The sequence below is a fragment of the Nomascus leucogenys genome, chromosome 13, assembly GCF_006542625.1.
Source record: "Nomascus leucogenys isolate Asia chromosome 13, Asia_NLE_v1, whole genome shotgun sequence".
Lineage (NCBI taxonomy): Eukaryota > Metazoa > Chordata > Mammalia > Primates > Hylobatidae > Nomascus > Nomascus leucogenys.
The window spans coordinates 34,148,249-34,173,808 of NC_044393.1; the positions used below are offsets into that span (position 1 = coordinate 34,148,249).

The following is a 25,560-nucleotide window of genomic DNA, read 5'->3' on the forward strand; positions in this document are numbered from 1 at the left end:
CTCTTCATTTTTGTGCCATCAGGGAAAGCTCTTTGTTTGGCCAGAGGGTCCCTGATCCCTCTTCTAGAGGCCTTGAGGGCATCCTTTCCCATAACACTACCTGGTAGCTAGTGTTTGTTGAGCACTTACTATGCCCCCAGACACTCTACAAAGAGCCTTAGATACACTAACTCATGCACCCTATGAAGTGAGTTCTATTGTTATCGTTTCCATTTTACAGATGTGGAAACCTCGACTTCTAAAGAGTTTTGAATCCAGGTATTGCACAGCTCCTGAGTCTGCTTCTAACCGCTACACCACACTGTCTCTCCTTAGACTGCAGGACTGTGCTGGTCACTTCCTGTGGCTGGTTTCTGGAGGCAGCTCCAGATGACCCAACTGGAGTTTAAGGCAGGGGATGTGAGGGCATAAACTTGAAACTACATTTACATAACACTTATCTAAGTGTCCTTAACAAAACTAGAGAAGGAGGTGCTGAAGGCTCAGCTTTAACTCCACACTCCTATGTCCAACCACACCACCCGCCACCTCCAGCCCTATCCCCAAATTCTACCACCACTACTACCTCCAGCCTCACTTCTACCTCACAGATCCAACGCCAGCACCTGACCCACCCAGCCCCCCTTTCCCTTCTAATTCCACCCTCAGTACTAAATGCACCCCACCCTCCAAAGCCCACTTTCACTCCATTTCACCCCCAGCCCCCTCCAGGCTCATCTCCATCTTGCTTCCCACTCCAGCCTCACCCCAGCCCCTCCCTTTAATCCTATCTTCCACCACCTCCCGCCCCACCCCAGCCTTCCTTTGGCACCCTCTCTGCTGTGTCGTCACTGGTGGTGACTTCACTTTGGGCAGGAGCTGTGTGTACCCAGGACTGGTGTCTCCTCTGACCCCCTACTCCAGTCCCCTAAGCGCTAGACCCTCTATAGCTTAGTGGCCCAGGGGAGCTGCTATGTGGAGCAAATGATTGATTTCTCAACTGACATTCAGACCTTCCAGAGGCCCCTATACATGGAAGCTGCCGGTACCACTCACCCTTCTCTACTACCACTGCCTCAGCAAAGTTGGGACTATTTGTCTCTCTTTTCACAACATCTTCAACTAATGACAATAATAATAAAATAACAGTACTGCCAGCCGGTGTATGGAAAAATGCTTGGTTGCATTAGTCAGCAGTGAGAACCAATGAAAACTGCAATGAGATTCCCTTTTGCCTTATTCAATTGGTAAAACATTTACAAGTCTGACTGTTAGAGTAGGCAGATGGCCAGAAATGAGCAGGCAAGGGAGCATTTGGGAAAAGAAGGCCTGGAGACTCCGTTCACTGATAGTCAGCGCCACCCACTGGCAGCCAGCAAAAAGACAATGGCTACACTGGCAACTTCTGGCCTTGTGGTTGGGCTCCTCTGTCCTTAAAGGGGACTTATGAGGCCTTACCCAGAGATAACCATGGTAGGGACTTTCCCACTGACGAGCATGTGCACTCCTCTAGTAACTCGCCCTACAGTAGCCTTTTGCTCATTATAATAACAAGCCGGGCACAGTGGCTCACGCCTATAATCCCAGCACTTTGAGTGGCCGAGGTGGGCGGATGACGAGGTCAGGAGTTGGAGACCAGCCTGGTCAATATGGTGAAACCCGTCTCTACTAAAAAAATACAAAAATTAGCCAGGCGTGGTGGTGGGTGCCTGCAGTCCCAGCTACTCAGGAAGCTGAGGCAGGAGAATCGCTGGAACCCAGGAGGCAGAGATTGCAGTGAACCGAGATCACGCCACTGCACTCCAGCCTAGGTGACACAGCGAGACTCTGTCTCAAAAAAAAAAAAAAATAATAATAACAAAACACACCCCTGAGTGGAGATTTTAAATGCTAATGAGACATGCAATGTGTTTACTAGCGTGTACAACCACAGAACATTCATGGCCAAGGGGACCACCTAAAACATGATTGTAAGTGACACTCCCTCATGCCCCTTCACGAATAATCATGTAAGATTCTCATAAAGAGGGTCCCCCAGCACCAGCTGCTGCTGGCTGGTTCTTTCAGAGTGTACTGTCTCTTTAAATAAACACTGCTACTGCTGTTTTTCGCCTGATGCTGTTTTCCAGCCAGGTCAGCCCACTCCTTTCTAGGAATGTACTTTATCTTTCTTCAATAAACTCTGCTACTTAACCTTTGCTGTGTGTCTCTTGGCTGAAATCTTTCTTCCAAGCAGACAAGAACTGAAGATTCCCACACTTCCCTGTAATGTGACCATAGGAAATATTGGCATAAGCATGAAACAGCAGGAATTTTCCTGTGTCTGGCAGCAGTATATGTTGGCTTAATGGCATTGGGGCATGATTTGGCCAATCTAGTGGAGTTGAAGAAGCACAGAACCTGTATAACCCTCCAGTTCTACTTGTGGGTGTGTGCACTTGTGCATGCATCAGGAGACGCAATGAAACTGTCTCTGTTTCGGATAGTGAGAAACTGGAACAACTAAGGTCTCCATCCATCAACAGAAATCACAAATGTAATATGTTGATACAATGAAATACTATACAGTTCTGAAGATGAATGAATTAGAGTCACAGGTAACCAATCTGGATATAACTCAAATGTTGAGTCAAAAAGCAAGGTTGAGAATGATCTGTGTAGCAAAGTGCCATTAATTAGTGCCATTTAGATAGAATTTAGAAATGTGCTTGACTAGGAGGCCTGGCATTCCCCACTTTCTCAGCCCAATGACATGTAGCTGCACTCTGGGCAGTGTGTCTTGCGGAGAGGATGGACTATTCTTGACCAGGCTGGCACCTCCTCTCACCCCACCCCGATACCGCCACCTCAGTACTGCAGCAGGGCTGCCATCCTTGGGTTGTCAGGATATAGGAAGCCCCTGTCAAGCAGTGTTTGCTCCTTTTGTTCCTCCAGCTCTAGGTCTTACCTGCAGGGGGAAATGGAGGGTCCTCGAGGCCCGAGGAGAGTGGTGTGAATAGACCCATCTCTCACAGGGAGCTGTCACAAAGGCTGGGACTTTGGCAGCCTTGATGGGGGTTCCTTGGGGCAGAAGGAGCATGGGACAAGAACCATGGGAAGGGAAGGAAAGAGCTAAAGAAGAGCTGCAGGAAGGAGAAAACAGAAGGGTAGGGAGAGAAACAGATGCCCTGATTCAGGGATCTTGGAGTGTAGCCACTGACATCCAGGCATCAGATCTGAAGGCCCAGGCAGGACATGTAACAGTGACCTGTTGGCCCTTAGTGGGGGCTATGGCATGCCCCCTGCTCTGTCTTTGGTGGGTCATCTGACCTGTGCAATGCCTGGGGCCCCAAAGCAGCAGAAGGGCTGGGCTGAGGAGTTCTGTCTCCCATCCATTCCCCACCCTATCTATCTGTGGTCAGCAGGTTTCCCAGAGTCCCCACGAAGGGCCTTAAATTATTCATCTTTTGTTATATTTGTCTTCTTTAGTGGACTTGCCTCCACCTTGCTCCCCTGCCATGTCCCTATAAGTCTCTAGACCCAAGCAGGGCCAACTTTCTATAGGATTTTCCAACTGAGTCTGTGGTGAGCAGGGCCATCTGGCGTCTGAAGTTGCCTGATAGGCTGCCGTGCTCCTCGTCATGGGGAGGATAGTGCCTACAGTTTATAGTTAGAATTGCATAACAATTGCCTAATGAAATAATGTAACTATAATAATTATTTAGGACTTGTTATGTGTCAGGTGCTGCACATATACCAATGCATTTTAGCCTCAAAACTACCTAATAAGGGAGACACGCATGTTATTATCAGTTTATAGACAAGGAAACTGAGAGAAAAAAACTCACCCAAGAGATAAGTAGGAGAACTGGAATTTGAACCTGCACAGCCAGATTTCCGAGATTGCGTACTTCATCTCTGCCATGCATGTAGTTCAGGTGTTTACGGGGTCTAATACAGGCCAGGCATTCTGCTTGGTGTTCGCTGTTCTTGTGCCAAGTCAAGCACGCTCCTGCCTCAGGACCTTTGCATTTGCTGTTCCTTGTACTTTTCAGCCCTTCCCCTGGGTATCTGCTGGGCTCCCTTCCTCACCTCCTTCAGGTGTCAGCTCAAATGTCACTTTATCAGGAGGCCTCTTCTGTCCACCCTGCATAAAATAGTGTCACTTCCCCTTTGCTCTGGCAACTTCCTTCCCCCTCCTCCTGCATTGTGAAGGCCCTCAGCACTCAGTATAGGGGGGCCTGTTACTCACGTAGGGTTACTTGCTCATTGTCTGTCTTCTTTCAGGAGGAGGTAAGCTCTGAGAGAGCAGACTTCTGTTTCATTCTCAGCACACTGAGTAGGGCTTGGCACAGAGTCATGTTTCAGGATTGAATGAGGGTGGCTACAATAGTGGACCGTCAAGTTCCTGTCCCCAGGGAGCTCAAATTCTAGTGGGGACAACTAACAACCATCAAGGAAGCAGACACACAAACACAGATGCACACACAGACATGCACACATGCACTCACGCACACACACACGCACACACACATGCACACACACAGACACACACACACGTTTTCAGGTAGCAGTAAGTACTATCAAGAAAACTTAAGTGGCAAGTGGGAATGAGAGTGATGGAGGTGGTTTTTTGGATAGAGTGGTCCAGAGAGGCCTCTTGAAGGTAAGAGTTAAGCAGAGACTTGAATGAATCAGGGAGCTTTGTGTGGTCAAAGCCCAAAGGGGTGCTGGAGCAGAGTCAGCTTATGGGATCTGGGGAGATGAGGTCAGAGGGGGCGGCAGGGACCAGCTCATGCAGGGCCCTACAGGGTGAGGGGGCTTGCAGGGGCAGGTGGGACCCACCTCCAGTTAGTGGAGAACCAGCTCCATGCTTTCCTGTTGTTTTAGCTTCCCGTGGGTGCTGTAACAGATCACTGCAAACCTGATAATTTAAAACAACAGAAATTTATTTTCTCATATTTCTGAAGTCCCGAAGTCTGAAATCAAGGTATTGGCAGGGCCATGCTTCCTCCGGAGGCTCCAGGGGGAGAATTTCTTCCTTGATTCTTCCAGCTTCTGGTGGCTGCTGGTGTTCCTTAACCTGTGGTCACATCACTCCAAACTCTGCCTCTGTGGTCACATTGCTTTCTCTTCTACATCGAAGATCCTTCTGTCTCTTTCTTGTAAGGATACTTAACATCTCTTTTAGGCCTCACTTAGATCATCCAGGATAAACCCCCACCCCCATCTCAAGATTCTTAATTTAATCACACCTGCATAGTCTTTATTTTCTTTTTTCTTTGTGTGTGTGTGTGGTTTTTTTTTTTTTTTTTTTTTTTTTTTTTTTTTTGCCAAACAAGGTAACAGTCACAGGTTCCAGAGATTAGGACATGGATATCTTTGGGGTGGGGGTTAGTATTCAGCCTACCTTCCCTACCCTCTCTAATGTCTGGTAATTCAATTTTTATTTCATTCTCAGACTAAATTACTGTTCTCTCTGGCTTAGTTCAAGCTGTTTTTCTGTTTGTGGTAATGAAAAACATCTAGACTCATCTACTCCCTGCTATAGTGAGTGCTAATAAATGTTTGCCTGGAAAGAGAACAGGGAATTTACATGTATCGAGTTCACGCAGTGCACACAGCACATAGTAGGCCCTCAGTAAATGCAGAATTGAATTGGTTCTTTTTTTTTTTTTTTTTTTTTTTTTTAGAGACAGAGTTTTGCTCTTGTTGCCCAGGCTGGAGTGCAATGGCGCGATCTCAGCTCAGTGCAGCCTCCACCTCTCAGTTCAAGCGGTTCTCCTGCCCCATCCTCCCAAGTAGCTGGGATTACAGGCACACACCACCATGCCTGGCTAATTTTTTGTATTTTTAGTAGAGACGAGGTTTCACCATGTTAGCCAGGCTGGTCTCAAACGCCTGAACTCAGGTGATCCACTCACCTCGGCCTCCCAAAGTGCTGGGATTACATGCATAAGCCACGTGCCTGGTCTTGAATTGGTTCTTACACAATGCAGAGAAGTCCACATTAGTATCCTGGATGTTCTGTGATGTGAAGGGACTCTGATTAGTCACTGAGGGCGCACAGGGAGGGGGCAGAGGCCTCAGGGTTAAAGGCAGGTGTGTCTGACACCTGGGCATGCACACTCTTCCCCATGTCAGGGCTTCTCAGTCCACTAGATGGTGGTAGCACCCCCCAGGTTGTGCCAACCAGAAACATCTCTAGACATTGCCAAAAGTCCAATGGGGGCAAAATCACTCGTCTTGGGAACTACTGCCCCACATCATGCTGCCCCAGGGGAGGTGATGGTGGGAAGAAGTGCTGGCTAGCTAGCTGGGCATTGAACTCAGGTGTCCCACAGGGCAGGTGAGAGGCTGTCTGTATGCTGCTGTGGTGGAGATAACTGGTTATCCCCTGATATCTACCATCCGGTTTCTCTAGTGAAAACTTGCAGCTGGGCGCATTGCTGCCAGAAATAAAGACTACATTTCCCAGCCTTTCTTGCCGCTAGGTGTGACCATGTGACCACATTCCAGCCAAGTAGAGATAAGTGAGGTGGCCAAGTTCCTGACTGTGCCCTTAAAGGGGAGGGTCCTGCTCCCCTTCCCTGCCTTCTTCTCCAGTCTGGTTGCCTAGAAGGTGGACTTGGTAGCAATGAGATCGATGAATCCTGGGTCTCAATACCAGGGAGTCTCTGTATTGCTCGGCCTGCTGATGGTCAACTTTCTGGTTGATTTCCACTGGTTTAAGCCACTGTTATTTAAGAGCTTTGTTATAGTTGCTGAACCTGCATCTAATATTACAGCTGCCCAAGCCTGCTACGAGGGGGATGGAAGTAAGGCAGGAAGGGGTGGGGAGAAAGGTGTAGATGGAGGGGCACAGATGATCTGGCTAGTTGAGCTCAGAGATGCTTAGGGACATCTCCTGGGAAGAAGACCCTGAGTTGGATGTTGGAGGCCAAGAAGGATGTAGTAAGGTGGGGAAAGGGGCAGGACACACCAGAAAGGGCTGCAGTAGGGGCAAGGGTGTTGAGGAGAGACTGAGCCAGGGACTGAAAAGCAAGGAGGTCTTGAACAGGCCAAAAAGAGAAAGGGAGACATTTTAGAGGGAAGCCCGGTGCAAAGAAGGAAATTTCACTAGGTGGACCAAAACCAGATGCAGGGATCTAGGAGTTTGTCATGAGGCCTGGGGGCACCTGGAGGAGGCTGGGACTGGAGGTAGGGAAATGGTTGAGGAGCCCTGGCTCCTCTCCAACTCAGAGGATCCCCACTCTGGGGCTGACCCCTCACTCTTGACCCTTGCTCCATGCTAAGGTGTTCATGGCTCCTGCTGGGCCTGTGGTCTTGACATCTTCTTGCCCAGGGCTCCTCCGAGAGGTAGCCAGGGCCAGTAGGAGTGCAGCCAAGGTAATTGCCTTCAGCCCCAGGACCACAGGTGCGAACACAACCAGGAGGCCTGGGAGGCACAGGAGAGAGCTCAGGGGGGACCCGTGGTGAGGGCCCCACAGCCCACACCTCAGTGCTGCCCATGGGCAAGGTCACATCCTGCTGCTGAATAACCTCTGGAGCTGTATCCTTTCTACATTGAGAGAGGAGATTAAAGACCACCCTTCTCTCTGCCCTGGGCCCAGAGAAGGGTTGCCCAATATTCTACCTGCATCTGTAATCATCTCAGTCACATCCCTAACCTCTGCTCTTCCTAATTGTCTAATGCAATCCTCAAGGTAATCCTACAGTGTAGGATAGTGATCCAATTTTTATAGATAAGGAGATGGACCCAGAGTGGGGAAATGATTTTCTCAGGGCCACATGTGTTAAAGAAGTCACGGGACCCAGGCAGTCTGGCCCCCATGAATGGCAGAAGCAGGGCCGAGCATCCAGAAGGCAAATCAGACCACATCTATCACAAGCTCCCACCAGATACTGAGAGCCCTCGAATGTTAACATGAGATGTGCTAGGCACAGTTCTGGACACTTGGCATGTGTGATCTCCTTGAGTGCACACACAACCCCATGAAGTAGGGTCTCTGATTCTTGTCCCCTCCTCCCTAGTTCATAGAGTCAGATACCAGATTCAAGGGGCAAGAACCTGCCCATTACACTAGGAAGGGGCTCCATCCAGGAGGCTTAGCTACAAAGCCATGTTCTCCAGTGTCGCTGTGCATAGCCTCACAGTGTGTCCCTACACTCAGAATCACAGGGAGCTCACCACCTCTCAAGCAAAATTTCCCGCTAAACCATTACATGGCCCTGGCTATGAGAAAGTTCATTATAACTGAGCTGTTATAACATGGTTCTCTGGGGTCCTAGTTCTGCAGTTGAGATGAAGTCCTAGGAGCTTTCTTGATGGCAGATTAGCCCCCAGGAGTCTAGGACAGCTCCCTTCCCATGACCAAGCCATTCATGGCCCCCTTGCCTGTTGGGGACTCATTGACTCCACTGAGGTGGGTACACTCACCTGTTGCAGACATCTCAGTTGCATGTTCACTGGTGAATTCTGCCTCTTGGGAAGAGGTAGATTTTGCTGCAAGGGAGAGAGGCTTTCTCACACTTCCCTTTATCTTTATCTCCCACCACTTCCTAAGTCCCAGGAGCTGGGATCTCTGGGATGAGTCTGCCAGTTTCTACCTGGGTGCGGGCTAGAAGTCAAACCCTGCAGCTATGAAGGACAAAGTTAGACTTTCTACTGGAGCACGTTTAGGGTATGGACATGTCTAATTCATTGCAGTGTCTCCAGTACTTAGCATAGTGCAGGACACTCAACAGGCATGTAGGACACTCAACAGGCATGTAGTAGATGTTTGTTGAATTACTATTGTTACTATTATTTTTTGAGATGGAGTTTTGCTCTTGTTGCCCAGGCTGGAGTACAATGGTGCGATCGTGGCTCACTGCAACCTCCACCTCCCAGGTTCAAGCGATTCTCCTGCCTCAGCCTTCCAAGTATCTGGGATTACAGGCATGCACCACCACGCCTGACTAATTTTGTATTTTTATTAGAGATGGGGTTTCACCGTGTTGATCAGGCTGGTCTCGAACTCCTGACTCAGGTGATCCACCTGCCTTGGCCTCCCAAAGTGCTGGGATTACAGGAGTGAGCTACGGTGCCTGGCCAATGTTTGTTGAATTATTAATGATCTATACAGAGTTCTGTGGAAACCAGAATGGGGAGAAATTAACTCTGCTTGAGAAGAGGAGAAGGTTTTACAGAGGAAGGGCTATTTGTGCTGGGTCTTGAAGGATGAGTAGGAGTTTTCAGGGAAAAGGAGAAAGCATTTCAGGTAGAGGGAAAAACTTACGTAAAGACATGGAGGCTGGGAAGAACTGGCTTGTTCGGGACATGTAGAAAAATTCCTGATGAATACCTGCTCCCCTCTCCCGACAACTCCAAAACCGACTGTCTCACCTTTCACTTTCAGCCTGGTGCCCTGTCCAGACAGGTATTGCCTGTTGGGTTTCCTCTGAAACTTTACGCAGTAATAGGTGCCTGCATCCTCACTGGAGACGTTCTGTAGAAGAATGCTGAAGTCACTGTTGGAGGTCCGCACCGCTGTCGCCTTGGGGCGGGAGTTGCCTCCAAAGTTGTAAATGGCCTCCCGGCTCAGACCAGCTCCCTGGAACCACCTGATGGGTCCGGGGGGACCGTCTCCAAGCACTGTGCAGTTCAGAAAGACAGTGTCTCCAGTGGTCCCTAACACCAATTCCTGGGGCTGGATGATCCACAGGTCTGGTTCAGGGTCCCCAGCTCCTGAAGCCAAAGAGGAGGTCCTTGTTGAATTCCGTCTCCTCTTCCATCGTTCACTCATTTCCTCCCTGGTGTTTTCCCTCCCTTCCTTCTTTCCAGATTTCTTCACTCAGCCACTCCCTTCTGCTTTCTTTATTACTCACCAGTTGACTCATTCAGTAAAAACGCTCTGAGTACCTACTACATACCAATGGTAGGATTGGGGAACATGAAACTCAGGAAGACACACAAGTGCCCGGCCCTGAAGCCATTCTCTGTCTTCCAGTGGAGATGGTCAAAAAATTGCCAAGAGGTGGAAACCCAGAAGACGGCAGGACTACAGAGGAGGCACCATCACAGCTTGGGAGAAGCCAGCGAAGCCTTCCTGAATCTGGCATCAAGTTAAAATGAACTCCTACGTACAGATACTCTCCATGTCACCAGTTTATGAGGTGTTTCCACAAGCATCCATTCTATTTAATCACCCGAATGACCCTTGAAGTACAAATTGTTTTGCCTGTTTTTCAAGCAAAGCACTTGAGGCATGTAGAGCCAGGGTAACTGACTTAAGAAGGAACTGCTATTCAATGACAGGCCCAGGATTTGGGTATTCAGGTGACCACAGGTGGACTTACAGATGCCATGATTGATTACTTGGGGAGTGTGGTAGATGACATGATCAACCTCAGGTTTTGACTCTGTGCTTGTAATAGGGTACGTCCATACTCTTACCTTGGGTGCACGGTGGAAGACTATTCTTCCTTGTCCCTTGACTTGGAGCTGAGCCATGTGACTTGCTTTAGCCAGTGGGCTGTTAGCAGACATAATGTGAGTAGATGCTTGAGGTGTACTTGAAGAGTTGGGACTGAGCTTCTGCTTCTGCCATCTTTATGAGAAAAACCTGCCCCACATAGTTGCTACCTCTCCAGCCTGGGCTCTGGCATGAGACATGAGGAGTGGAACCACCCAGCCACATGTAAATGTGCATGTAGAGATAAAAATATGTATTGTTGTATGCCACTGAAATTTTGTGTGATACAGCATGATACAGTGGATAAAGGTGACTGTGCAGGGAAACAGACTGGAGCAAATGTGTGGTCTGCAGGGCCTGATACTCACCCTTCACAAGCACTGAGGTGCCTTCATCCGATTTCATTTCTGAGTGTTCACTCAAATCATCAAACCTCACACAGTGGTAGGTTCCAGTGTGCTCCCTGGTGACGTTGTGGATATAGATGGAATAATCGCAATTCAGTGGTTCTGATGTCCGTTGGATCATGGGCATTACCCCAGGGAAGGAGCCATGTTTAAAGTTATAAATTTCCTGTTGGTCCTGAGTCCTCACCTTGACCCATTTTATCATACCATCAGTGCAGGAGCCTACCGCCATACACCTCAGTAAAAGTGTCTCACCTTCTGCCACCAGCATGGGGCCCTCGGGCTGTAGCACCTGCCAGTCATTCCTGCTGCTCTGCCCAGAGGCATCTACAAGAGAGGAAGAAAGACCTTGCATTGGGCAGGAAGGACTTGGAGCCCTAAATGACAAGCGTAAAACAATCAAACCATTATCTGGCCAAGAACAATGGCCCAGGACAAGACAAGAGTGTCATTAGAGAGGGAAGGGAAAGAGGGGATGAGATGGCTGGCTGCAGAGAGAGAACTGAGCTATGCAATGGCAAACCTACAAATAATAAATAACACTGAAGTGCTCACCATGTGCTGGGCCCTGCATGCATTATGTCACTTATTCTTCACAATGCTCCTGTAAGGTAAATGGCATTATTCCCATTTTTGACAGAGGAAACTGAGGGTCCAGAAAGGTTAGGCAGCTGTCCCAGGATCGTCGGCTAGGATTGTGTCTCCCAAATGCACATGTTGATGTCCTAACCTCCAGTACCTCAGAATGTGACTTATTTGGAGATAGGGTCTTTAAGGAGGTAATTCAGTTAAAATGAGGTCATTGGGGTTGGGCCTTAATCTCATCCAACTAGTGTCCTTATAAGGAGAGGAAATTTAGACACACACATGCAGGGGGAAGACCATGTGAAGATACAGGGAGAAGGCGGCCATCTATAGGCTGAGGAGAGAGGCCTCAGACAAACCAGAAACAGACATCTTGATCTCAGTTTCCAGCCTCCAGAATTGTGAGAAATTACATTTATATTGTTCAAGCCACTCAGGCCATGCTACTTTGTTATGGAAGCTCTGGCCCACTCATAAATCACTCAGCAAGAGAGTGACAGGCTTGATTCAAGCCCTCTCAGCCTGTTTCTGGAGCTCTGGCTATTAATCTTCAAACGCCACCCTTCAGAGACATAGGTTTGTGTGTTGCGGGGTTCAGTGTAAATACCGTTTCTGCCTCATGTGAATTATCAGCAGACTGCAGTTCATGTTAATGTGTTGTGAAGTGAGTCTATTTTGAAGATAGGTTGAACTGTTGAGTTTATCCTCAAAGTGGATACAGAGAAAGAGGGCTGAGGCCTCCCATGGATGTTCTTGGTTACAAACATCATCACATGTACTCCTTTTAAGAATTCTGTGAGGTAGATGCTGTTACAATCTCAATTTAAAAAACTTCTCCATTTATTATTTATTTATTTTTAAATTTTTTTGTAGTGATGGGGTCTCACTATGGTGCCCAGGCTGGTCTCAAACTCCTGTGCTCAAGTCATTCCTTCCCCTTGGCTTCCCAAAGTGCTGGGATTACCGGTGTGAGCCACCATGCCCAGCCTATAATCTCCATTTTTGAGATGAGAAAGAAAACGAATGCTCACGGTGGTAAACAAACATGAGGTGAACCATGCATTCAGTAGATATCGTGTCCAGGATTTGAACTCAGATCAGGTGACTTAAGATTCTGCTCAGTTCAAGGTCAGCAGCTTTGTACCCTGAGTTTCCTTTTTGTCTATATTCCCATCAGCATTTGTGAATAGCTCAGTCTCACTCCACACATTTGTTTGCAGTATATCACGGTGTTTCTCAGTTGTGAATGAGGCAAGGAGAGTAGGAAGGTGAAGCAAACATTCCCTTCTAAGAGGGTCTAGGAAAGACTTAAGGAATTCTAAATTCTATTTCTACGTATCTTCAGCTAGGCATGTGCTGTTAACCACCAAGAATAACTTTCTCACAATTGTGACCAAGTGATAACCACATGTTGAATCCTAGGGATTGCTTTTGTCCTTGATGTCCTTAGTTCCAAGAAATTCAGCAACATCCACTTTCAAACATTGTTTGAGCCAGTCAGATCTGTAACCACTAATCCTTCCTGTTTTTTTCCCTGGCCTCAGGGAATTTCCTCACACACAGGTACAGAACTGTGCCCATCACTCAGCACAGGGCTAAGAATGGTGCCTGTTCCCACCAGCCAAACTGGTAAAACCCATGATTGTCAGGGCACTGGGGAAACTCCACAGAAGAGAGATGCAGCCCAGAAAGAAGTGTTCTGGTCCACCCAACAAATCTTAAAAGCAAGGCCCCAAACTGATTTAAAAAAAATGACATTCTATTGTGAGGCTTCTAACACATGTATAAGTAGAAGTTATGACATCAATAGAATAAAGACTGGGAGTGGAGAAATGTGAGTTTATTACTGTAAGTTTCTTTTTTTTTTTGGTATCCACCACTTGAGTATTTATTATTTCTATGTGTTGGGTACATTTCAGGTCCTCTTTTCTAGTTGTTCTGAAAAACATAATACATTGTTGTGAATTATAGTCACCCTACTCTGCTATCAAACTTTAGAATTTATTCCTTTTATCTAACTGTGTGTTTGTATCCATTCACCAACCTCACTCTTAATCCCTCTCCCTGAGACCCATCACCTTTCCTAGTCTTTGATATCTGTCATGACACTCTACTTCCGTGAGATCATTTTTAGTACCTGCATAGTTGTCTTTCTGTGTCTGGCTCCTTCCTTCTTTCCTTTCTTCCTTCCTTCCTTCCTTCCTTCCTTCCTTCCTTCCTTCCTTCCTTCCCTCCCTCCCTCCTTCTTTTTCTGGAGTGCGATGGCACGATCTCAGCTCACTGCAACCTCTGCCTACCAGGTTCAAGCAGTTCTCCCGCCTCAGCCTCCTGAGTAGGGCTTACTTCACTTAACATAATAATCTCCAGTTTCATCCGTGTTGCTGTGAATGACTACATGATTTCATTATTACTATTTTTTTATGGTTGAATAGTATTCCATTGTGGGTGTGCTTGGGGACACCATATATATGTATATTTTTTTTTATCAATTCATCCATTGATTGACACTTAGATTGATTCCATACATTTGCAATTGTGAATATTGCTGCAATAAACATAGAAATGCATGCACTCCTTTGATATATTGATGTTTTTTCCTGTAGATAAATACCCATTCTAGGATTGCTGGATCATATGGCAGTTCTATTTTTAGATTTTTGAGAAATCTCCATACTGTTTTCCATAGTGGCTGTACTAATTTACATTCCCACCAATAGGGTATAAGAGTTCCCTTTTCTCCTCATCCTCATCTTTTTTTTTTCTTTTTCTTTTTGAGAGGGAGCCTTGCTCTGTCACCCAGGCTGGAGTGCAGCGGCACCATCTCGGCTCACTGCAACCTCTGCCCCCTGGGGTCAAGTGATTCTCCTGCCTCAGCCTCCTGAGTAGCTGGGATTACAGGCATGTGCCACTACACTCGGCTAATTTTTGTATTTTTAGTAGGGACAGGGTTTCACCATGTTGGTCAGGCTGGTCTCGAACCCCTGACCTCAGGTGATCCGCCCGCCTCAGCCTCCCAAAGTGCTGGGATTACAGGCACGAGCCACAGCACCTGGCCTTTTTTTCTGTCTTTTTAACAATAGCCATTCTAACTGGGATAAGACGATAATTCATTATGATTTTGATTTGCATTTCCCTGATGAGTGATGTTGAGCATTTTTTTCATATACTTCTAGGCCATTTGTATATCTTCTTTGGGAAATGTTTATTCATTCCTTTTCTTTGCTCATTTTTAATTAGATTATTTATTTGTTTGTTTGCTTTTTTAACTGTTGAATTGTTTGAGTTCCTTGTCTATTCCAGATATTAGTCCCTTGTCAAATGAGTACTTTGTGAATATTATCTCTCATTTAGTAGGTCATCTCTTCACTCTTTTGATTATTTTTCTGCAGTGCAGAAGCTTTTTAGTTTAATATAGTCCCATTTGTCTTTTTTTTGCCTTTGTTGCCTGTCTTTCGAAGTCTTAGCCACAAAACATTTGCCTAGAGCAATGTCTTGGAGTGTTTTCTGATTTCTTTGTATTGTTTTTCAGAATTATCTTGTATCTTACTGAGCTTCCCTAGTATCAATATTTTGTGTTCTTTTTCTGGGATTTTGTAAATTTCTTCTTGATTGGGATGTGTATTTGTATAATAGACAAATGGCATAGAATACATAGACCAATGGTATAATAGACCAATGGTATAGAATAGAAAACACAGAAATAAATCCACGTATTTACAGCCAATTGATTTTTGGCAAAGGTATCAAGAATATACATTCAGTAAATGGTGCTGGAAAAACTGGATATCCATATACAGAAGAATAAAAGTAGACTGCTCTTTCTCACCATATACCAAAATCAACTAAAGATGAATTAAAGATCTAACTGTAGGACCTAAAACTATAAAAACTACTAGAAGAAAACAGGGAAGGCACTCCAGGACACTGGTATAGGTAAAGATTTTATGACTAAGACCTCAAAAGGGTCAGGCAACTAAGACAAAAATAGACAAATGGGACTATATTAAACTAAAAAGCTTCTTCATAATAAAAGAAACTATCAACAGAGTAAAGAGACAAACTCTTGAATGAGAGAAAATATTTGCAAAGTACTCACCTGATGGGACTAATCTAATATCCAAAATATACAGGACACTCAAACAACTCAACAGTTAAAAAAACTCATTAAAAAGTGGGCAAGGGACATGAATCAACATTTCTCAAAAGAAGACATACAAATGGCCAACAGGCACATGAAAAAATGCTCAACATCACTAATCATCAGGGAAATGCAAATCAAAACCACAATGAGATATCATCTTACCCCAGTTGGAATGACTATTAAAAAGGCAACAATAAAAAAAATAAACAAACCACCACAAATATGTGCTGGTAAGGTAGCAAAGAAAAGGAAACTTTATACATTGTTGGTGGGAATGTAAATTAGTACAGTCACTATGAAAAACAGTATGGAGATTTCTCAAAAAACGAAAAATAGAACTGCCATATCACCCAGCAATACCACTACCGGATGGCCAGTATGTATGGAATACTATTTGGCTATAAAAACAAATGAAATTCTGTCATTTGTAGCAACATGAATGAAGGTGGAGTTCATTATGTTAAGTGAAATAAGCCAGGTGCAGAAAGACAAACATCACATGTTTTCACTCATATGTGGGAGCTAAAAAAATTGATCTCGTGAAAGTAGAGGGTACAATGATACCAGACGTGGGGAAAAGTGAGTGTAGGGGGAGGGGGATGAGAGAAATTTGTTAATGGGTACAAACATACAGTTAGATAGAAGGAATAAGATCCTGCCATTTGATATCAGAGTATGGTAACTGTGGTTAACAGCAATGTTTTGTACATTTCAAAATAGCTTGAAGAGAGGACTTAAAATGTTCCTAACACAGATAAATGAAAAATACATGAGGTGATGGATATCCTAAATACCTTGACTCGTTTATTACACATCCTATGCATGTAACAAAGTATTACGTGAACCCCATAAATATGTACAAATGTTATGTATCGATTAAAAAAAGAGAAATTAGAAAATATTTTGAACTGAATGAAAATGAAAACATAATATAAAAATTTGCGGGATCCCGTTAAAGCAAGGGGAAATTTGTAGTATTACATGCCTACATTTGGAAAGAAGAAAGAACTCAAATAAATTACCCACTTTCCACCTTAAGAAACTAGAAAAAAAGGCCAATAAACTAAACCCAAAGTAGTGAAAGAAAGGAAATCATTGAGCTCTAAATGAAACTTAAGACAGTAGAACACACACACACACACAACACACACACACACACACAGAAAAAATCAATGAGAAGAAGAAAATCTTTGAGAAGATCACTAAAACTGATAAATCTCTAGTCAGATTGAACAGAGGGGCCACACACAGAAAGACCCTAAATTATTAAAATAAGGAATAAGACTGGTGATACTACTACAGATTTTACTCTTATTAATAGAATACTAAGAATATTATGGAAAACTTCAAGTTATATATATTTGACAAATTAAGTGACATGAACAAATTCCTTGAAAAAGATACACTGCCAAAGCTTTCTCAAGAAGAAAAAGATAACCTGGTTAGCCCTATTATCTATTAAAAAGTTCAATATGTTATTAAAAATCTTCCCAGAAGTAAAGCTCCAATCCTAGAAAGTTTCATTCGTGAATTTTCCATATCTTTTTTCTTTTCTTTTTTTTTTGAGACAGGGCCTCACTCTGTCACCCAGGCTGGAATACGGTGGCGTGATCTCGGCTCACTCCAACCTCTGCCTCCCAGGTTCAAGCGATTCTCCTGCCTCAGCCTCCTGAGTAGCTGAGATTACAGGCATGCACCACCATGCCCGGCTAATTTTTATATTTTTGGTAGAGGCAGAGTTTCGCCATGTTAGCCAGGCTGGTCTTGAACTCCTGGCCTCAAGTGATCTGCCTGCCTCAGCCTCCCAAAGTGCTGGGATTACAGGCATGAGTCACCATGCCCAGCCAAATTTTCCATATCTTTAAGAAAGAAATAATACCAATTTTGCACAAATACTTTTAGAAAATTGAAAAAAGGAGCATACTTTTCTAATTATTCTATGAGTCCCAGTGTTATCTTGAAACCGAAGCCTTTTCCTTACGAGAAAAGAAAACCAATATCTCTCATGAACATAGATAAAAAATTTTAAACAAAATTTTAGTAAACCAAATTCAGCAATCAGCAATATTTAGAAAGTATAATACATTATAATCGAGTTGAGCTTGTCCCTGGAATATAAAGTTGGTTTAACATTCAAAAATCCATCAATGTAATTTACCATATTACTAAACTAACACACACACACACGCATATACACGCACGCATATAATCATCTCAACAGATGCAGAAAAAGCAGTTTTCAAAATTGAACATGCATTCCTAATAATAACTCTCAGCAAACTAGGAAGACAAGGAAGGTTTTTCAAGTTGATAAGGGGCACCTGTGAAAACCCTACAACAACTCTATCAACCTTAGTGGTGCAAAAATGAATGTTTTCCCTGCGGATCAGGAGCTAGACAAGGATGCCTATTTTTACTATTTCTATTCAATATTGTAGGATCGGTACTAACCATGCAAAAAGGTAGTAGGAAATAAAAGACATCTTGAGTTGAAAGAAAAAAGAAAACTATGTGCAGATGACATAATTAAAATTTAAATGAAAATTTCTTAAAAAGGCTACTAGACCTAATAAATGAGTTTAGCAAGGTTGACGATAAAGATCAATGTACAAAATTATATGTATTACTATCTACTAGCAATAAACCACTTGAAATTGGAATTTAAAAATTTCCAGTCATCAATATTATAAAAATAGAAAATATTTAGCCAAAAATGTAAAGGAACTACAAACTGAAAACTTACATGACATTGCTAAGATAAAAAAAATCAAGCCTAAATAAAGACAGAGGTACACACTATTCGTATGTTGGAAGATTCAGTATTGCTTAGATGTCAATTCTTCTCAAGTTGATATATAAACTCAATGCCATTCCCATTCAAATCCTAGCAGGCTTCACTTTAGAATTGATAAACGAAATCTAAAATTTATAGAATAGCCAAAACAACTTGAAAAAGAACAAAGTTAGCAAACTAATACCACCTGCTTTCAAGACTTAGATAATGTTACAGTAATCAAGACAATATGGTATGGCACAAAGATAGATAAACATATCAGTGGAACTGAATAGAGAGTCTAGAAATAGTCAGTGCAAATAGAGGCAACTGATTTTTTAAAAAGAGATGAGGTCTCGCTATGTTTTCCAGGCTGGAGTACAGTGCTATTTTGGGTGTGATCGTCATAGCACACTGCAGCCTCAAACTGCTAGTCTCAAGCAATCCTCCTGAGTAGCTAGGAGTACAGGTGCATGCCATGGCTCCTAACTATAATTATTTGATATTTGACAAAGGTGCAAAGACAATTCAATGGAGAATGGGGAGTTTTTTTCAACAATGGTGCAAGAACCATTGGAAATACATGTGCAAACAAATGAACTTTGGTTTATACCTCAAACTATATAAAAATTAACTCAAAATAGATCGTATAACTAAACATAAAATGTTAAAGTATACAACTTCTAGCTGCAAACATGGAAAAAAACTTTGTAACTTTGGGTTAAGCAAAGATTTCTTGGATGTGACACCAAAATCATGATCCATTAAAGACAAATTGATGAATTGGACTTCATAAAAATTAAGAACTCCTGCTGTTCAGAAAACACTTGTAAAAGAAAAAAAAGACAAGTCACAGAGTAGGAGAAAAATCTTTGCAAAGCATATAGCTGGCAAAATATTTGTATCCATAATATATAATGAACTCTCAAAACTCAATAATAAGAAACACACTTAAAAATGAGAGTCGAATAGACACTTCACCAAAAAGGATGCATGATGTGAAAAATGTTCAGCATCATTACATATTAGGGAGTTAAAATCACAGTGAGAGTTTGGTAATCCTAGGACTTCGGGAGGCTGAGGCAGGCGGATCACTGGATCCCAGGAGTTCAAGACCAGCCTGGGCAATATGGTGAAACTTTGTCTCTACCAAAACAAAAAAACTAACCAACCAATCAGACAACCACAAAAATTAGCTGGGTGTAGTGATGTGTGCTTGTAGTCACAGTTATTTGGTAGGCTAAGGTGGGAGGATCACTTGAGCCAGGGAGATGGAGGTTGCAGTGAGCTGAGATCAAGCCATTGCACTCCAGCCTGGGCAACAGAGTGAGACCCTGTCTCAAAAAAATAAATCACAGTAAGATATTACTATGTACCCATTAGAATGACTAAAATGAAAAAGATTGATCATAATAAGTGTTGGTGAGGAGGCGTAGGAACTGCCATCCTCCTACATTGCTGATGAGAATGTAAAATGGTACAACTCCTTTGAAAAACAGTTTGGCAGTGTCTGAAAAAGTTAAATGTACGGCAACCATATGATCCATTTTATCCTCAGATATTTCCCTAAGAGAAATGAAAGTATATATACACACAAAGACTTGTACATGAATATTCACAGATGCTTTATTTACAATAGCCCTAAAGTGCGAACAACCCAAATATCTGTCTACAGGTGAATGGGAAAGTGTTTATCCATACAATGGATAGACATGAGAAGAAATGAACTATTGACATATGCAACAACATGAATGAATCTCAAAATAATTATGCTGAGTAAAAGAAGCCAGCCAAAAAGGAGTACAACTGTGTGATCCTTGTTACATAAAATTCTAAAAAATGCAAACTATAGTGACAGAATACAGATCCATGGTTGTTTTGGAGACAAGGAGGAGTGGCAAGGATGAAGCACAACAAAACTTTTTGGGTGCTGTATACGTTCATGATGCTGATTTTGGTGATGATTTCACAAGTGTGAAATACACCCAGCACTCACAAACAAAACTTATCTAATTGTGTACTTTACATATGTATGGTTTAATGTATGTCAATTACACTTCAATAGAGCTGTTAAAAATAAATTATTTGTAAAGATGAAGCCTGCATGTGTGAGGAGAAAGAAGCAACGGAGGACAGGAAGAAGGAAGGACTCAGAAAGTCTTATCTCAGCTAGGGGTGAGTCTGGGGAAGTGAGCACCAGAGAAGAAGCTGGAGCCTGGACTCAGTCCTGGTGCCCACACCCCTTCCCTCCCTCTCCCCTTCTGAGTTCCCTTTCGTATTGTCACTTGGGCTTTAGGAGGTGTCCTAGGAGGTTTGCCTCTGCCTTGTCAGTGGAGCTGGACCTTCTCATCCATTTTCCATCTGCATCCTCTGCCTTTCATGGTTCCTGTGTGGGGCTCCCTTTAAAAGCCTTATAGAAAATGTGTTAGCCCCAGTCTCCTCTACTACAAAATAGGGGCACTCATAGGACCTTTCTCTGGGGCTGCTGTGAGTATTAAATAGAAAAGTGGTGAGGCTCAATCCTGGGCCAGCTATGTAATTTGTGAGGCCAAGTGCAAAATGGGAATGCAGGTCCCTTGTTCAAAAACTATTGAGCAACACAGCAGAGCATTAAACCAAGCATGGGGCCCTTCTAAGCAGGGGGCTCTGTGCCACTATATAGAGGGCACACCCATGAACCAGCCCTGACTCAGCTTGAGACGCAGCTGGAATCAAACCTTCCAACCGACTGGTTTAAGCAACTTCTCTTATTTTCCATCTATTCTATTGCAACAGTCATTGGGAATATTTTTTATTCTGGGTAGTTTAGATTTCTGATTTCCTAGTCTAGTGCCTAAAACATAGCAGACACTCAAAAGTACTTGTGAAATGAGACCTAGGAATTATGATTCACATCTTAGAATTGAGGAAATCAGCTCAGAGAAGTGAAGTGGTGTCTTGAGTCATATGGCCAACGAGTAAGGGAGCATCTAGGTCCGACCCCACACCTGGGTTCTGCCAGGATCTCTCCTGGGGATGGTCACCACGGAGGACCAAAGATGTCACGGACAGAATCTAAATCTCAGTAGAGCCTGGAGCAGAGGCCCAGATGGGCAGGAGATGGAATGAGTCCACTGAGAGCCAAGTATTCCTGCCTGGTAGATCAGAGAGTTCTGGACTCAGAGGCTGAGCTATATATTCAGGGGTCTCAAGACTCTGGAGCTAACCTGGCCTGCCCCTGAGTTAGAGGAAACATGGGAATGATAATAATAATCACCAACAGTTATCAAATATTTGTTATGCCACTTATGGGTATTATCTTGTTAAATTCTCCTAAGAAAGTCACAAGGTGGGTCCTATTTTTAGCTCCATGTTACGGTTGGAAAAACTGAGGGTCAGAAAGAAATAACTTAAACTGGTTAGTGGTGAGGTTTGAGCCTACTGAGTCTTAAGCTGAGCCAGGGCTGGTTCATGGCTGTGCCATCTATATAGTCGCACAGGGCCCTGTGCTTAGAAGGATCCCATGCTTGGTTTAATGCTCTGCTGTGTTGCTCAATACTTTTTGAACAAAAGACCCCAGTTTTCATTTTGCAATGGGTCTCATAAACTATGCAGCTGGCCCAGGGCTGAGCCTCACCACTTTTCTATTTAATACTCACAGTAGCCCTAGAGAAAGGTCCCATGAGCGTCCCTCTTTTGTAGAAGAGGCTCCTGGGGCTAAAAGAGCTGCAGCATCTGACGTGGGCATAGGAGCAATCGAGCTAGAAGCCAGTGGGTGTGAGCGCAGAGCCTGGGAGCTTATCATTTCACTACACTGCTTCTTGGGACACTGGGTGTGCTCTCTGCCGGAGTCAGGCAAATTTTCAGTGTACCCCCTTTACTCTATCTTCATGGGGTCAAGCCTCTCCAGGCATGCCAGAGCACTTAGTGCCCCTCTAGGAACTGACCAGCCAGAGGTGGACCCTGTTCTGTCCTAGATCCCACTTACCTGAGGGGACAAGGACCAGTGCCAGCAGCAGGAAGCAGGGAAGAAAGCGGGCCAGGCAGGTGGGGGCGGACATGGTGGAGCACATGGCATCTTCTGAGGTCCCCAAGACTTGGGGCTCCTCTGCTCTCTTGTGAGAGTTGGAGTCTGAGGTGTGGCCCGTGGACAAGGCAGTTTCTGCGTCTCTTGGTCACAGCTGTTTGGGGAAGTGTTTTCATTGCAGCAACACAAGGCTGTTGGTGCAATAGGAAGGAGCCTGGTCAAAGGGTTTCCTGCTTTTGTGTCTGGGCTGTGATTCCTGTAGTCACTGTGCTAACACCTTGATGACCCCTTGCCATAGGCTCCATCCTAGGTGCCCAGGAGGGAGGTGGGCACTGAGGTCAGAGGATGCACTCCAGAATCAGGTGGACTTTGGAGCAAACATTGGATCTCCCTCTTCTTGGCTGTGCAAGATTTCAAAGTCACTTGCCATTTCTGAGCCTTTTGTTTCTTCATTTGCAGCATAGGAACAATAGCAATCCCCTCCTCAGAAAAGTTTTGGTGAGATTATGAGAAATAATGTGTGTAAGGGCACAGAACAATGTAAATGCTAAACATATTAACCATTATTATTCATGATGTGCAGAAAATAGAGGAGGTGACATTGCTTAAGAAGAAGGATTTATTATAAAGCAAGCCCCCTGGGGGCCTCCTTTTAGCACTGCAGGGAGGGTACAGGCCTAATTCCTAAAAGTATAATCATGTGTAACTCTCTCAGCCTCTGTTTCCTGGGGTCCAAGTGAAACATACTCAGATTGTGCAAACATTTGCGTTTGTGGCATCTCTGTTTCCTGTAAGTGATCTGAACTTCCTCAGGAGCCTCCTGGTGCTGGCTATCAAGAAGGAAAAGCTTAACCTTGCCAATTCATGCAATCCAAGCAGTCTCTTTAGCCACACTGTCTGGGTTCAAATCTTGGCTTTACTTAGTCTGGCTGTGTGACTTTAGGACAATCATTTGACCACTTTGTGCCTCAGTTTCCTCATCTGTAAAACAGGAGTAAAAATATGGCAGCATGTGTGGGGTAGAGTAAGCACTCCATAGGCTTTCACCATTGTCTTTTAGGTTAACTCAGTCTTTTAGTTAACTCAGGGAAAAATAAAAGAACAACTCAGCCTTTCATTATTTCACTTCCTCCCTCATGCTTCAGAAGGTTTTGGGTGCAGAGGAAGCTGAAGATTCTCCAGCAACAGGGTGGCAGGCCTTGGATCTGAGTATGGCCCCCTGTTCCAGGGGTCTGGTGTCTACTACGAGAAGGTTAGTCTGGCCTGGTCCCCAAGGACTTTGCATTGGGTCTGTGACTGGTCTTTTCTAGACTTTTGAGGCCTTGCATTGATATCCCTGCTCAATTCCATTACTCCCTCTACTTGTTCTCCTGTCAATGAGACCTATATAGTGAAACTTCTTTGAAAGGGCCACAAGCCTAGATGATTCCACCAGACCCTCAGTACCTCCATGTCATTCTTACACGGGAACTTCCTAATCACCTGCTCATCTATGCAGATTTCTTTCTCAGCTATTTGTTTTTTTCTAAAGTTTTACTTACAAATAATTTTATTTATTTTAATAGGCAAGGCATTGTATTGGTTAGCTATTGCTGCGTAACAAACCACCCCAAAATTTAGAAGCTTAAAAACTAACTGTTTAGTTAATTTACGATTTTGTGGGTTGACAATTCAGTCTGGGCTCAGTTTGGTGGTTGGGTCTTCTCATCTCAGCGGATTTTGGCTGGGAATGTTCATGCACTTGAGGTCAGCTGCAGGTTGGCTAGGTGGCTTTGTTACTGCAGTTGACTGATTGTTAACCCAGGTACCTCAGCTGTCCTCTATGTGGTCTCTCATCCTCCAGGACACTAACTTAGTCTTGTTCACATGAAGGGGGCAGTTTGAGAGACAGTGCAAGGTACAAGGAAACTTCTGCCATATTCTTTTGGCCAGAGCAAGTTACAAGACCAGACAAGATTTGAGGAATGGAAAATAGACTTTGCCTCTTGTTAGGAGGAACTGCAAAGCCTAATTGCAAAAGATGCGGACACAAAGAGGGGGTATAGAATTGTGGACATTTCTGTGATTTATCTGCCATGGGCATCTACAGAGTTCAAAATTCAGAGGTCTCAGTGCCTCATTTATAGGGCTCCCAGACATTACTTTCCTTAGGGTTAACCACAGCCACCAGTTTTTGAAGACATTCAATTCCTCTACTGTTTCTGATCTAATGCTCAGAAGCCAGGTTGAATATGGTTTCTTTGTGATGTCGTGGACTATGAACACCTTGGGAAGACAGGTCATGATCCCTTATGCTGTAGGAATCCCTAAACTCCGTTCCCGCCCCACCCCAGCATTTGGACCTCAGGACTGTGGGGTTGGCAGGACTCTAGCATCTCAACCCCTGTCTTCTCCCTCTTTTTCTTACTACCTCACCAAGTCATAAGGGGAGGAGTTCCCATTCTTTTCCTTCTGGTAGGGACTTTCCTAATCTCAGTTCTCTTCCTAACAGCTGGCCTTCTTTATTCTAGATGGAATCCCTCCTGCCCCTTCCTCAAGACAGCAAGTCTCACACTCCAGCTTTAGAATAGGAAAAAAGAGCTTCCAGGGAAGGAATTAAACTACTGGGAGGTGGAAAAATGCAAAAGGAAATAGTTAAAAATGTTATATCTGTCACGTCATCTATAAAACACATGAAATGCGGTTGTGCATGAAGCACTGGCTTGCAGTAATTGCTCAGTAACTAGGAACAGTGGCATTCCTCCTGGTCAGTGTGCTTGGGTACCACACGAACTAGTGTCTATTACTAGCCTGAGTTAAGTTATCTTCAACAAGAGCACCCGAGGTATATATAGAACACAAGTCTACCCATAAAGCTTTTTTTCCTTCCACTACGAAAATGGAACTTTGTTAAAACAACAGTTTTTTCATTGTTTACCATAAAATGGAAAACATACTAAGCAAGCACAGGGAAAGCATTCAACCTTAGCAGGAATCAAGTAAATAGCAATCTTAAAAAGAGCAACACTGGTGTCTTTGCAATCAGCCTCTATCTCCGCCTTTTCTCTGCTCTCCTCTTTTTTTTGGAGGTTCTAGAAGCCTGAGAACTACATTTTCTGTAACTCCTTACCATCGTTATTCTAGAGGTTCTACCAAGGAGAGGTTCTTGCTTAGATTTGGAAGGTAAAAGGAGAGGCATGCTTGCTTCTCTAGCCATGAAGAGGGGGCAGATATGTGAGAACTGGTGGATTTAA

General features: G+C 44.1%; 1 protein-coding gene across 2 annotated transcripts; it reads right to left on the reverse strand.

Annotated features, from left to right (window-relative positions):
- Nucleotides 1–5,650: 5,650 nt before the first annotated feature.
- On the reverse strand, nucleotides 5,651–22,499 carry SIRPB2 (signal regulatory protein beta 2). Of its 2 annotated transcripts, none has more exons than XM_003273444.2 (5): nucleotides 22,289–22,499; nucleotides 10,784–11,149; nucleotides 9,347–9,688; nucleotides 8,399–8,464; nucleotides 5,651–7,396 (listed from the first exon to the last, which is right to left on the reverse strand). In XM_003273444.2, the coding sequence occupies exons 1-5, from the start codon at nucleotides 22,371–22,373 to the stop codon at nucleotides 7,227–7,229; spliced, it is 1,029 nt and encodes a 342-aa protein (XP_003273492.2). In that variant the 5' UTR covers nucleotides 22,374–22,499; the 3' UTR covers nucleotides 5,651–7,226. The 2 variants fall into 2 exon arrangements, with proteins under 2 accessions (XP_003273492.2, XP_030681361.1); XM_030825501.1 differs by having other exon boundaries at nucleotides 7,281–7,396; nucleotides 9,240–9,688.
- Between the last annotated feature and the right edge of the window lie 3,061 nt (nucleotides 22,500–25,560).

What these genes read in the sequence shown, in the direction of transcription:
- SIRPB2 (XM_003273444.2), bottom strand. Translation starts at nt 22,373, where the DNA reads ATGTGCTCCACCATGTCCGCCCCCACCTGCCTGGCCCGCTTTCTTCCC. An exon ending in ACTGGTCCTTGTCCCCTCAG is followed by an intron (nt 11,150 to 22,288) that starts GTAAGTGGGATC and finishes CCTCTCTTGTAG; the next exon opens with ATGCCTCTGGGCAGAGCAGC. An exon ending in CACCTCAGTGCTTGTGAAGG is followed by an intron (nt 9,689 to 10,783) that starts GTGAGTATCAGG and finishes CTTTGGCTTCAG; the next exon opens with GAGCTGGGGACCCTGAACCA.